Source organism: Limulus polyphemus, unplaced genomic scaffold (genome assembly GCF_000517525.1).
Source record: "Limulus polyphemus unplaced genomic scaffold, Limulus_polyphemus-2.1.2 Scaffold453, whole genome shotgun sequence".
Lineage (NCBI taxonomy): Eukaryota > Metazoa > Arthropoda > Merostomata > Xiphosura > Limulidae > Limulus > Limulus polyphemus.
In genome coordinates, this window is record NW_013666063.1 from 23487 (window position 1) to 38720 (window position 15234).

A 15234-nucleotide genomic window follows, 5' to 3' on the forward strand; every position below is an offset into this window, starting at 1 on the left:
AAAATGTTACTTTACAGATAAAATTAAAGCATTTGTATTAGAAATAACTGAAAAAAACAACACGAAGTTAACACACCAGAGTTGATTGAAAATAATGACTTTTTTATATGAAATTATTTCTAGGTAAAATCACACATGGGCGTGCAGATAAGAATGTACTATTGTACCTTTCAATGTTCTTACCGTTGGGTTCACATTTTTTCTAAAAAACAACAACAAGGGTTACAGCAGCATCAGGCCTCTGAAATGGAATTTTTCAGAATGATGGCCACCTTAGAAATACAGTGTTCATGTAAACAAAAAATAGGTATAATCTTTTCTTAGTAAAGGGGGTTCTCTAAATTCCCTTTGACACACAGATTATATTGTTTGAAGATTAACCCAGTTTTACCTGAATATACTACAACTGACTATGACACTTATGTTTAGTTTTTCTTTGATACTAATATTAATACTGTCAATCATGAAAGAAATTGGGCTCGTATTTTCTAGTTCAATTAAAACAGTATAATATGAAACAATATATGATTCTTTTTCAAAGATATTATAATAAATAGTAAAACATTACGCCCTCTTGTGATAAATCTGTTCGTACACGAAGAGCATGTGGTAGAAATATAGAATAGTTACGTGCACTGTGTGGTGTGGATGATGTCGATATACAGGAAATTACCAAACATTCTTATTACAGGTATATTTCATTATTTGTTATGTGTGACATGTTATGATTAGGAGTTATCATATTGTTCATTCTCATGTATATGTATATAAATAAACATTAATTTATTCTCCATATTAGTAATGTTTTTTAGAACCCTTATGGCAATGTTCAACTTCAAGACACGTGGCTGCAAATACAATAGTGCGAATGATGTAATAATACTACAGTAGAGGATAATATGATTATATATCGCACGTCGTCTTCCCAAGTAACTTTATAGTGTAGTCGGGTTTTTTAGAAGAAATGCACTTTGATATATTAAATGTTTATGATGAATTTTGATTACCATACTTATTTCCAAATTTGAGGGTCTAAGTGTCCAGATTTAGCTTGGTAACAATTTTCAAAAATGTCAGATTCAATTTATGTTAGGAAAAGTTGTTAACTTTTAAAACAGTGCCTCCAGACACGTTATGGAGGATTGATTCTGAAGTTTCCCATCTAATCTCTTACCTTGTTAGTATGTTTTTTTACTTTAAATACATTATTATATCAATTTAATGGATGTGCATTTTATTTTCGTTTAAACTTAAAATATAAACTGATGTTCTTTTATTCTCCTAAATGCTTTCTTATGAGATACCTAATTATATTAAAATGTTAGTATATGAATGAAATTATGTGTGTGTTTAGCATGATTTAGGTTGGAGGTGAAATCCTGGCAATATTCGCTGGTACTAAGTACCAAAACTTATTTGATCTCCTTTTTGTCAAACCCACACTTTCCATCATATTGTTAAAAAGCAGATATATTACAACTTGCCCAATCTAAACAATCATTGAATATTCTTGGAATGAACCAAAAAATGATCTATGGACATTAGTTCTTGTTGGCAACAAGGTCATAAGGAGAAGTTATTTAGCAGCTTTTATGTCAATAATTGTGAAATCCAAAGTTTTTTATATAATGGTAAGATTATTTATAATAGTATCAGTGGGTGGCCAGAGTTTCAGACATTAAAACAGGGACCCTTTTTTGGGGGGAAAATTATATGCAACCAATTATGTAAATAGTGACTATCATCAAGTGCAAATAATGTTTTTGTTTACATTATTGTTGCTACTGGTACCTTTGTGATGATTAAGTTGTTTAAAGCAACTTCATATTGGCTAGGAGTGTTTTGTAAAATTCTGAGTAACTGTCATTCATATTCACCCTTGAGTTACTTTAAGTAAATACTTCATGACTTGAAAATCAAGCATTGAATGTGAACAGCACCTACCATTTGGATTCAACTGTCGCTCTATGTTTTGGCAAGTGCTAAATCAAATGTTCAGTGAGGTATCCAGTAGTAATATGATATCATTTTCTGGAGCTTGCCTTATAGCCAACTTCAAGGGATGCATTAAAGGCTTTGTGGAGTCATTCTGAGCTTTGTGATAAGTTCCCTACTCAGTTAAAAAAAATTATATGTTGATTCATGTTTGTCAGAGGCTCAAAGTACTGATTAGAAGTATTTGAAAAGTTATATTACTGACAAAAAAGAAAACTGAGACCTTCAGGCATCCTCAAAGTATGCTAGGACACTGGGACAACATTCCAAAAACAGGGACTGTCCTGGCCAAGCTGGGATATCTGGTCATTCTATTGTTAACTCATCTCTGTAGGACTAATATATTAATTAAATTCAAGTGGATTAGTGACAGTAGTGGAAAATGTTCTGATGAGTGAAGAACTTTATTGAATGTGGATTAGCTCAGTACAGTAATGAAATTCAGTTTTAGCAAGAAGTTTCTTTGGAAAGATAAGATAAATACTAGCTTCCCAAGTAGAAAGGAGTAGCATGATCCACCATTACAATTGATTCAAAAAATTATATATCTGGATCGGATGTTTAGACAAATGTAGAAGATCATATGACAAATATCAAGTGCTATTTTGAGATATTATAAGAAAGATATTTTTCCAATATATTTGAATTATTGACAATTTGTATTTGTTTCATATGAGTTATCAATTTATCATAAGCCACAAATGTGTTATTGCAACTTCTGAATGATGTACAGAAATTCTTTGTATTTCCATTTATAAACATGCTTATGTAAGATGTCACTGTAATGTTCTTTTCCCATGTTATTTTCATCTCATACAGTGAACACTTTGTATACCTTAAATGGATTCAGTCATTTGTTTGGTATTGCAAGTTTCTGATAGTACGCTGAAATATTTTCAGTATTGGAATATTTGTGAAATTTCTATACATTTCTAATAAACTGCAAGTCATAAATATTCCAATGTTCATGTAAATTGAACTGTATTTTGCAAAATTGAAATATTACTACATTTCTTGTTATAGTAATGATAATCAGTGAGAATAATGTTTATAAAATTAGGTTCAACCTCTTTGCATTATTTTTACTTATATGTCAAGTTTTCTGTATGAGGAAGAATTTTAACATTTTATTCTTAAGTTCCTGATAGTTTCCAATCATGTCACCTTCTTATAGGAACTCCTGGCACAGGAAAATCCACTCTCTGTTCTGAAATCAGTGAGATTTCAGGTTTTGAATGGTTGAATGTAGGAGAAATAGCAAAAGCTGACCATATGTATGATGGGCACAATGATATTACCCAGTGTCCTGTCATAGATGAAGAACAGGTATTTTTTATATTTAATTTTCTTAAACATTACCAATTAGTTTTTTTTTATTCACTGCTAAAATATAAAATTACTTGGACCTTGGAAAAATTGTATTGGGCATTGTGATACATTTCTTTTTGTACTGTTTTATTTAATAATGTTTTTATGAATATATTATATTTCATAAGTAATTTTGGGTTATAGATTTTTATTGTAATAACCATTAGCTTTTGAATATTTGTTATTGCCACTGCTAGTATTAATTTTTCAGCTACTTGTGTAGCAAACTTGGAAATTTTAAAAACTATTCCATGTAGTAAGTTAACCTATGAATAATGATACTCCATGTATTAGAAAAAAGTGATAATTATGGTTGAATAAATTATTGCTTGATGGCATTAAATTTGATAATGTATATATATACATATATTGATAAAAATGTTATTCATATGTATAAAAGCATTAATATTCTGAGTTGTTCATTAAAATACATTACAGTGTAAATTATGTTTAGTTCTCAATACTTTTTTTATACAATGAGTTAAGTATAATGGATTTGTAAATCCATCCAACTCCTGTAGTAAATATTAATTTAACCTTGTCTTTTGTAGGAATGTGTATAGTACTTATTCCTTAACAAATTATTATTGTCCATCAAGTGTGATTCAGTGAGCATGACTTTTAATAACAGTCATTTTATATCTAATTAGATGATTAATGAACTGGAAGATAAAATAGCAGATGGTGGAAAAATAATTGACTATCATGGATGTGACTTCTTTCCTCAACATTGGTTTGACATTGTTTTTATTCTTAGGACCAACAGCACAACATTATATAATAGACTTGTAGCAAGGTAAGTAAGCTGGGATATGTTGATTCAAGTATTATTAGTATTAAATTTTAATGTATTAACTTTATTCTGATAGGCCCGGCATGGCCAGGTGGTTAGGGCGCTTGACTCGTAATCTGAGGGTCGCGGGTTCGAATCCCCATCACACCAAAATGCCAACCTCCGCCTTTGCCTGGTCCCAAGTTCAGGATGAGAAGGGGGGTTGGGCGCAGGGCTAGCAACTCAAACCCGTAAGAAACAACTTGCTACAAGTAACTGCAACAACAACTTCCGTTGGCGAGGTGTTGTTGCGGCTTTATGCTCCACTGGGAGTTTACAGGAATAAAAAAAAAAACTTATTCTGAAGGTAACTTAAAAATATCATCAGTTAATAGTAAGATATTTTACATTTAAATTATTGGTAATTTTTTTAATCTGATATCGTGGATTTATATATTTTATGGAATTTTAATGATGGTAAATCTCAGTTCTTTCAGTTGCAGTATTAAGTTTTTTTAACCTGTATATTATATGGTAGTTTTTCTTTAAAGAGAAAAAGCTGAAAAATGGTAAGTACAATGATCAAACTGAACTAAACTTACTATTTAAAGACCTACAGTAAATCAAATATTTAGTATGTGCTCTATCCTACACACAAACTTGGTAAAGATAATGAAGATTTTTTCAGAGCTGCTTGTAAATTAAGTATTTTCTTGCCAGTATACCTTTATATGACCTGAAGAAAAGCACTGTGTTGTATTAACAGTATTTGTTCTCATGTTTTGAAGTGGATACTACTAAATTTCTGTACTGAGGTTTTTCATGAAGAAAATAAATGTATTGAGTGTAAAATATTGTCCGCCTCAAGACATGTAAAGATATGGTTCATGATGAAGATAAAAAGATTGCATCTTGGTCATTTATTATTTGTCTGATATCCTACTAGAAAAATGTGCATCTACTTTTAATAAATAATTATTTAAAAGTATTGGATGAAAATATTTAAGGTTTATTAATCTTCAATTTATCATTTTAAATTTCCAAATACGAGAGCTAAAGAACTAACTTTTATATATTACACACTAAAAATGTTTATATTCAAAAAGTGCTTTTTATAGCTTCTTTGCATTCAGTCATTTGGTTTTGCATGTTTCTATTTGTAAGCTGATAAAAACAAATGTTTTTTTCTGTATAAGCTTATTTTTATTTGAAGGTGGAATTTGTTTTTTTTATGTAAAACTAAAAATATACATCTTCAACATACATTTTTTTCTTTAGAGGCTACCGAGGACAGAAGCTTGAAAATAACATCCAATGTGAGTTCTTCCAGACTCTTATTGATGAGGCCAGAGGATCTTATAACAACAAGATAGTGTATGAATTGCCAAGTAACACTCCTGATGACATGGAAGATAATGTGGAAAAAATCTGCCAATGGATTAACCAATGGAAAATGCAGAATGGTCATGGATAGCATGAATTTATTATTTTGTTTTCATTTTGTATGTATAATATATAAATCTGTACTATAATACTTAAATAAAATAACTTTGGATAATATCCAGGTTTTTATAAAACAGAATGAAGAGATAGAATTCAATTATCAAGCTGTATCTTGGGAAATGTGCTTATAAATGAAAAATCCCATAACAGCATATGACTGTTTTGTTCTGCCTCGTTTTTAACATAGTTTCACATAAGACTGGTGATGGTTATTCTGAATTTAAATCTAAATATGGTCATTGAAATGAAAGCCCATTTTTCACAAGTCTTATGTTATAGTAGTAATTGAAGAAAATCAAACCAAATATTATCTTCATTGATGCACAATCATCCAAATTTTTGTTTTTGCATTATACTGTATTAACTTTTGCAATACAAGGATGCCAGCATATGGTGGTAAATTTTAATGTGTCAGCCAATTCGCTAATGTATCCATCCTTGAAATACAATGTGTAACAAGTAATACAAAAAATGTGTAAAAATTAAGTATGATGTAGGGATGGCAATGCCAAAAAGTTCAGAAACAAGGAATGCACAAAACTATACAAAAATCACTACATAAGTAGCCAAATCTTTCCTAGAATATCTTTTATCTACAACTAAATATTGAATTTCTGTCAGTTACATGAATTCAGGTTTGAATAAAAGCTTTTAAATTCAATAGTGCTATACAGCCTTACAGTGACTAAGGCTAATAACCATAAGCTTGACTCAGTACTTACTGGCTACTAATGTAGGGATTTTTGTATGGTTTTGTGTATTCATCCCTACCTCTTTTTTTTGTACTTTTTGGCATTACCATTCCTACTTCCAATTTAATTTTTGCAAATTTGTTTTTGTTACTTGTTTTCCCTCTTTCATTTGTGTACATTTGTTTTGTTTTTGTTATTCAATGGTGGTAGATATTATTAATATCATATCTGTTTTGTTAGTTTCTCTAATTTTGGATTACTTTGGGGGCCAGTGAAGCTGGAATGATTCTTCCAGATAGGTACGAGTATTCTGGAGTGCTGGACAAACATTAAGGAGATATTTATAGAACCCGTGCCTTCCAACTTCACCCCAACTTGCTGCATATGCATGCAATTGACTCCACCACATGCTCAGGTCATACAGATGGGGAGGACATACAGATCCCAAGCCATGAAGTATGATACCACACATACACGCACACACACACACGGTTGCTAGGCTCAGCCCTACTGAAAATTTGGAAATATATAGACTGCTATATAATGTTAATTAATTAACTGGTGTTTTTAAACTCGTACATCAATAACATGTACACAGATTTCCCAGTTGCATAAATACTTGATACCTTGAATATTAATTTGGATTATTCTTCCTTTACTTATTTTTACTAAAATTGTTTTGGCAGATGATATTTAATGATATTAGAAGTCTCACAAGCTGTGAAACACTTGATAATGGCAGTTCGGTGCTAAGATAATGCTATTACTCAATTTTAGCAGTTATTTGTAAGCATAGAGAAATAGATTGAATGTGGCAGCCATTTTTGTCTCAATCCATTCCTACATACTAACACTACCGTGCTTAGTGATAGGAAATCAAAATGTTAACCATTGAGATAAAAACAAGACTGACTAATTGATTCTCTTCCCTTGAGTTATCTTTATGTAAATCAACTCGCATGACATACCATGTCAGGCTGTTTAAATACAATATTTCTGACTTAACCAGAAACATTGGATTTGCCCATAGTATTTAGTACTACCCTAGTGTCATGTCATTCTTATTCAATAAGAGGAGTCTGTAACCTCAAGATATCTGACCTAGCCTGCAGGCTATATTTAGTGGGAAATAATTTGCCAAGACACATTTTTATTGTGTCTTCCAAAAGAATGTTAGTAAAGAGATTCAATATTATAGCTTGCCATAATATATTGGTTAATGTCCAGAAATTGAGAAATTTCACAGGCAATATCCTTACCAGGGTTTTATGTATGGGCCAGATTCTTTACAGTAGGTGTCTGTGGCTTGTTGGCGATAATTTTCAATAATAAATAAACAGTACACAGTCCACTTGTTTTAAAATAATATATTAAAACAAGTGAAACAGATATACAAATGTTCATTACAGTATTGGTTATCAAATTGTATCCAGAGCTTTAAATAATTCTCTTTTTTTTTATCACTTCCTGCTCTATTATTAAAATACAGTCTATGATAACTTCACTTTACAAATCGCCACTATACACTCTTTATGAGTAAACTGACAATAATGTAGCCTAGATCTATATATATAAGGAACTCGAATTACATTTTGGGCACATATTTATAGCCTGACAGAGGCCTCAAATGATTTCACACTCTATGAAATATTATGATGCAATAACACTCAATTATAACAACGAGGAAAACGTAGAAGATTCTAATAACATGATGTAATAATACAGCAATTGAACTACACAATGTATGATTCAAAAATAGTGATATATAAGCAAACCTGCAATAAACTATTGCTTCTAAAAATAACCAAATTTAACACTCATGCTACAGTTAAATTGAAACAGTTGTGTATATCTAACAATAAGCTCCTCTTCAAGAAAAACATTTACAATATTTGTTTATAGTATAAACAAAGACTTTTCAGTTCCTGCAAAATGTCTACTCATACAGCCTGCACCAACATTGATGACTTCAGTGTGGAACCGGTAGTTCTAGAGGTACAACACCCACCTCATGATCCTTCAACTGTCGATTTTGCACTCTGGATGTATGCAAGGAGCTAATGGTCAGTCTGGATGATGAACTTTCTATAGAAGTAGTTCTGGAATTTCTGGATGGCAAATATTATGTCCAAACACTCATTTAACCACAGAGTACTTCATCTCACTACTCAACTGCTTTTCACTGATGTACAGTATGGGAAACAGTCTGTCTACATATTCTTGCAGTAGTACTGCTTCAATTCTAATATCTGATGCATCGACCTGAACGGTGAATGGTTTGTTGAAATCTGGCATTTTAAGGATTGGCAAACTTCCTAACATTTACTTCAACTTCTAGAATGCCATCTGCTGTGGATATTCCCACTTAACCTTGTTGGGTTGGTCAGGTCAGTCAGTGATGCAGTGACTTATGCATAGTTTGTGATAAACTTCCTATAGTATCCTGCTAACCCAGGAAGGATCTGACTTACTTCTTGGTCATTGAAGCTGGTGCATCTTGTATGTGGGTCAGCTTCTCTTCCATGGCTGTGCATCTGGTGCCTACCTTGTGTCCAACAAAGTCCAGCACAAAATAACAGAACTGCTGCACTCACTCGCCTGAACAGCTCTCTGAGTTTCTTCAGGTGTTTTTCCCATCCAGCTGTGGGTCAGAATGTCATTCACATAATATTCGATGTCAGTGGTTTTGTGTAACATCTTCCTCATCATGTGGTTGAATGTCACTGCTGAGTTGAATAACTCAAATGGCATTCTATGGAACTATTAGCATTCATCAGGTGTCCCAAAGCTGTCTTCTCTTCAGATTCTGTTTCCATCGAGATCTGCCAATAACCTTAACTGAGGTCAATCTAGGAAAAGAACTTGACCGTGTTCAGTTTCGCCATGATAGCTTTTGGGTTGCCCATAGGTTTGCAGTCGATCTTCATCACAAGGTTTAGCTTCTAGAAATCTATGCAGAAACGTTTTGAGCCATCCTTCTTCTTCACGATTACCACTGGTGATCAGTAGGCTGAATTCGAGGCTCAATAATTCTAGCTTCTAACATTACATCGACTTCTTGTTTGATCAGATCTCTCATCACATAGAGCATCTGGTAGGTTTTAACCTTGACTAACTTCCTGGTCACGGTCTTGATATGGTGTTGCACAAGGTCTGTCTTGCCTGGTATATCCGTGAAGACATTGTATACAAGCACAGTAGATCTTGTAACTCTTTCTTCTGCTTGCCAGTCAGTTCTTCACTTATGGTGATGTCTTTGTACGTCTCATCTCCACCCAGTAGTCTTAGGTCTAACAGGTCTTCATCTTCTATGACTCAGTCAGTATCTTCTGGTTCTGCATCTGTGACAGCCACACCTGCAATGTCCATCTGTCCCTCAATAGTTGCACTCATTAGCTATTCTTCACTCTCGTGGTAGATCTTGGTCTTCCTCTCCACTTTCACCTTATAGTCCATTCTATTGACCACTTCCTGCACTTCAAAACGTCCTTTCCACTGCAGGGTGAGTTTGTGGTTGTCTGTGGGCAGCAGAACCAGGACTTTCTGTTCGACATTAAAACGTTGATCCTTTCTTGTCCTAGAAGTCCTTCTGACTGCTTTGAGCTGCATGCAAACTTTCTTGAGCGAGTTGATAGATCTCCTCCAGTCGGTTTCTGAGGTCTAATACGTACTGGTATGTAATACTCACTTCTGACTCTTCTCCTCTCCACAGTTCTTTCAATATCTGCATCAGACCTCGTACTGTTCTTCCATACAGTAACTCGAATGGTGAAAATTTTGTACTCGCTTGTGGAACTCTTTGGTAAGTAAATAGTGCTGTTGCAGGTACCTGTCCCAATCATGTGGCCTCTCTTGGCACACCTTCTTTAGCGTGCTTTTTAAGACCCTGTTGACTCTTTCACAAATTCTATTACATCTGGGGTTATATGGGGTGGTAAAGAGTTGCCTAGTGCTGATGAGTCTGCACACCTCTTGCATGGGTTCTTTGGAAAGCCTACTCTGTAGAACACTTCCAGGAGAGCTTTTGCTATTCCCTTCATCTCTATCTTCAGGAATGCTATGGCTTCTGGGTAATGTGTCAGACAGTCGACTATGTCAGTATGTACCAGTTGCCCTTGTTGAATATAGATGCTAGTGGTCCAATCAAGTCCTTAGCTACTGTGCTGAACGTTTTTTCCAGGAAAGGCAGGGCACCTTGTCTACCTTACCTCTAGGTATTGTCCTTTGGGAGCTGTCATATGACTTGCAGAATCTGATCACATTTCTCATTACTCTGGGCAATGGAAGTTGTTGGTAATTCTGTCTGCCATCTTCTTTGCTCCTAGGTGTTCTCCCACAATTGACTCTGAGCCAGTTTCATCACTTGAGTCCAGTATTCTGTTGGTACTATGATCTGTTTTACTTCCTCTGTAGAATTGCCTTCATATATCCAGTACAGTACTCCCTTCCAGTTCTCTACTCTGTAAGTCGTTTTTCCCTTTGTTTTGTGCTCGATTTTCTCCTGGGCACTGTTCCATAGTTTCTGCAGTAAAGGGTCTTCCTTCTGTGCTTCCTTTAGTTCCAGTAGACCTACATTCGGGATGTCATCTTTCGAGACTTGCAGGGGCTTGATGTCTTGCTTGCTTTTCTTTTCTTTTGCTCTTGTGGTCGTTGCAGATGTCTCATCAGTCTCTTTTCTGTCAGGTTCTTCCAAACTTCTACTGGTTGGTATATTGTCAATCAACAAGTTATAGATGGGTGCCTTCATACACATGGCCTCAAGGTCTCCCATGTTATATGGAGTATTCACCTTTATTCTTGCTATGGGAAACTTTCTCACTCTACGATCAATCAGCACACACAGATGTACCTTGCTTATCATCTGGTCGTCAGATACTGAACTGGTTCTCACTGCTGCACTCAGTGTCTCGTACGATTTTCACTTCCTTGTTCCTACATAGCCTTCACTACTGGCATGTTGTGGTTTGTTGGCATTTATCAGTGTTTGTCACATGCTCTGATCACCACTGGCACTGTTGGCTCGTTTTCTTACTTGAGCTGATCATCAGTCATGCACTGTTTAGTCATGGTGATAGCACTTCCTTCTTATGGTGAAGCTGACGAGTTGTCTTCATTCTGTTTCTTCTGGCAGTAGCACCCATAGTGGCAGTCACTCTTTTCTTGTTTATTACCAGCACCATCTTTTTAGGTAGCTACAGCTGTTTTATGTTGAAATGTCTGCTGTTGTTTGTTGGTGACAGACTTGCACTCACTCGCTATGTGCCCCATTTTATATCAAACATAGTGTCTCTTCTCCCTTTTGTCTCTTAACATATTTTCACCTTTAGTGGCATCCTGCTTCTGGTCATCCATCCTTGGTTTAGACTTTAATTGGTTATTCTTGGACTTGCTAGTTACGTTCCCTCCATGGGCTTCTATATACTGTTCTACCAGCTTGATCATCTCGTCCACGCCTTTCTGTGCTCTTTCTTTTAGGAACAGTGACATCTCAGTGGAGCACGTGATCATGAACTGTTCACGTATTTATAGGTCTGCCAGTTCTTCAAAACTGTTTTCACACTTGGCCATGTCAGTCCATCTCGTAAAGTATCGCTACAGACGTGCCACAAACTGAAATACAGTTTCTCCAGTGTCAGGTTTGACTTCTTTGAACTTCCGACAAAATCTTCATCGGTAAGTTCTTAGCGTTTCAGCAAGGCTACCTTTAATTTGTTATAGTTCATGGTATCTTCTGACATCATGCCTCCTTATACATACACTTGTAGGTATTTTCCTGTGAGAAGGGGCTGAGACAGACTACACAGTCATCTTTGTCCCAGTTCTAACTGAAACAGAATATCATTCCATTCACAACTTGTCACTCAGTTATACCGGTTTCCACAATACCGGTATACATAGGCTCGAGTACGCCTCTCCCAGGAAAAAGAAAACTCATTGCCTGTGCTTATATAATTCAGTGACAAGAGATGAATCAGTTGTTATATTGTGCTTTCATGTGTATTGTTAGTATTTTAGACAGCTTGTCTGCTAAATAATTAAAAGAAAATTTCTAGCATAAATGATCCATATTCTTAAAATTCTATATAAACTTTCGTTTATTGTGGCGAGTTAAAAACAACTCAAACATCACATATTCATGTATATAAAATTATTATTAACAGTTGTGCTTTGTATAAAAGTTAATATTTTTTCTTGAAATAGTTTACTCACTATAGAAAGGTTATTGATTTGCTATGAAAAGGACACACTAGTGAATTAAAAATGATTTAATTAACATGTAGTAGTGGGATGAATATTTTCATGGAGGTGTTTTAACTTTTTAAATCCATAATTTTTTGCACATTCTGCTAAAATTATTTTCATGATGTCCTAATAATTATCATCATACCTTATAAAATTTCCGGTCTATTTATAAAAGATGGATAATAACATGATTTGAATTAGTTTTCAGCCAAAGAGGTATATATATATGTTATCAGACATGTCCGCTAGGATTTATAGAGTTAATAGAAGAAGAAAGTACACAGCCTACTTTATTTCTGTAAAAATAATGTATCTGGTGAAAGTGACTTAAATTCTTTAGTTATCTACGAGCTTTTGAAATAAAGTCGCAGCTTTTTCTCGCACAAGTTATTTTTCTGAATAATCAATCTGTGAAATGGGTTGTTTGATGTCAGATTGGAAAGAGGTTATGAATAAAGCTACATCCGATTGTTTACCAATTTGGGGTTGATATTTAAGTAAATCTATATTACTCAAAAGAATGAAAATATAAATACATTTAATTTTCACTAAGGAGTAAGTGTAATTATCAGCACTAAATAATTTATATGAATAAGGAAAATGTTTTAAGAAAAGGTGGAAAACGTCTTAATTTTATGCAAAGACATAAGTGAGCTCCATTTCACACTAATCTTGTTTGGAAAAATCTTGTTGTAGAATAACGAGGAAAATCTAGCACTGTTTTTTCCTGAAATATCTAATGAAAAAAAAAAAGAACCATCCGTGTTTAAGACAGTGGAAGGAAAATTATTTCAAATGAAAATCAAGTTAAAGAAGTTGGAAAGCAAATGAAGAATCAAAGGCTTCATTTCAAGATTCTTCAATGAAGTTTCTAAAATTTCGTTCATTACAACAAAACCTACAATCTAATTTTGCTAGTTCTTTTAATAATTTACTTCAAATGACCTCCATTCATTTACAGCAATTGAGTGAAAAAAATTATTGTAATGGGCATGGACAGCATGATCATCAGAAGTTATAAATCAAATTACTTAAAAAATCAAAACAAGATTGTAATTTGCATTTAATAAGTTTACACAAGAATGCACTGTTATTTGTATAATCAGTTTCAGTCTTTGATCATAACTAAGACAACCTATTAATATGTCTCTGCCTGCAGGTTGTGATTTTATATACAGGATGAGACAAAAGTTACTATATTGTTGGTACTAAAATATTTTGAAGACAACTAAAAATCAAGTTAATTGTTTGTTTTAGAGTAAGTCAATAGAAATTAAACCATGTTCTAAACACAACTACCGTAAATAGTCACTTTTGCTCCACCTTGTATATTTATATTAGGGTGGCCCTTATTTGCAGATAAAATTTCAAGTTAAATATTCCAAAGCTCTCACCTAATTTTGTTCCAGTGTACAAAAAAGCATTAAATGTCAATCTTCATCCATTTTGAACCATATTTAGAGGTTTCCCAATGAGGTTGAAGTTCTAGACTTCATTGGCGTGGTATCATATGTATTATGTGATATAAAAACATATTTGTTATGTATTATAAATGATTTATTTCAAGTGCATTATTATCTTATTGCATGTACAACAGTATAATTATATGATTTTGGTGTGGTTAGTCACTTTTGCATTTCTGTTGTTAGGAAGGCATCTTCTATGACCTTGTACGATTTGAAGAAAGATTTTTTTCTGTTCTTCTTTCTTTGGATTGATGACATTACACTCTTCAATAAAAGCTACATCTTTCACGGAATTGTTATTTACCACATTCAAGTGATGAACTGTCTGTAGTGCCTCTCTGAGGTCCAATGGCTTGTGGCCATAATCCCAGAAATACAGATGGAGTTTTGAGGCACCTGAAGAAGTGTGTTATATTCTTTGTGACAAAATCTTCAGTTGACATGTTCTCAATCTTCCTGATGTTCAACTGGATGCACTTTGGAGGTTCATCCACGCCTTCCTTCTCATTTAGTGACTTTACCATTTCTCGTTTTGTCTCTGTGGATACAGCTGAATCAAAGAATCCCAAAACAATGAGTTCCTCATTGAGACACCATAGATGCCTATCATATCAATAACACAGGCATCGACAAATATTTTCAGATCTAGGAACAGACAGGCGTACCTAACCTAACTCCACTAATGTGTGTACCAGGCAGTGGGGGCTACACTAGTGCCTAGATTATCCGCGGTTTTTTTCTTTTCCCCAAAATAATTGTGCTATTACAATTCTAGACAATAATTTAAAAATTTTGGAGAAATTGTTGCTCAGAAATTAATTTTGGCTACAAAAGTTCAGGTGGTGGATAATATCTAGAGTTTTCGCGTGCATAATCTGGAGTGTGCTCAAATCGTAAGTTGGTTGGTTCAAGCCTAAGCCTTGCCTCTTATATTTTTAACTGTTAAGACAGGAATACATATTTTTGATTAAAAAACATAGTATACAAAAAACATTAAGATTTTTTAAAGATTTCACTCAACTTCAGCTGAAGTCCTTTAACCATAGATGCATGTTCAGGTTGTGTTGTCGCCCACTTACTCATTGTCCTTTTCCCTACAGATAATTGGTATCTTCAGTCTATTTTAACAAACTATTTTTCGTCATAATTTCCAAGCGTAGATTTGCCCTAAGTTTTGACATTTTTCACAAGCGCT

At 33.9% G+C, this 15234-nt stretch overlaps 1 protein-coding gene across 1 annotated transcript; it reads left to right on the top strand.

Moving 5' to 3' along the window:
- Window positions 1-601: 601 nt before the first annotated feature.
- Window positions 602-5725, top strand: LOC106458376 (adenylate kinase isoenzyme 6-like). Its single transcript, XM_013917884.2, has 4 exons — window positions 602-691; window positions 3170-3321; window positions 4014-4159; window positions 5414-5725. Exons 1-4 carry the CDS (start codon window positions 649-651, stop codon window positions 5607-5609), a joined length of 537 nt encoding a protein of 178 aa, XP_013773338.1. The 5' UTR covers window positions 602-648; the 3' UTR covers window positions 5610-5725.
- Window positions 5726-15234: the final 9509 nt, after the last annotated feature.

What these genes read in the sequence shown, in the direction of transcription:
- LOC106458376 (XM_013917884.2), top strand. Translation starts at nt 649, where the DNA reads ATGATGTCGATATACAGGAAATTACCAAACATTCTTATTACAG. An exon ending in CTGTCATAGATGAAGAACAG is followed by an intron (nt 3,322 to 4,013) that starts GTATTTTTTATA and finishes ATATCTAATTAG; the next exon opens with ATGATTAATGAACTGGAAGA. An exon ending in TATAATAGACTTGTAGCAAG is followed by an intron (nt 4,160 to 5,413) that starts GTAAGTAAGCTG and finishes TTTTTTCTTTAG; the next exon opens with AGGCTACCGAGGACAGAAGC.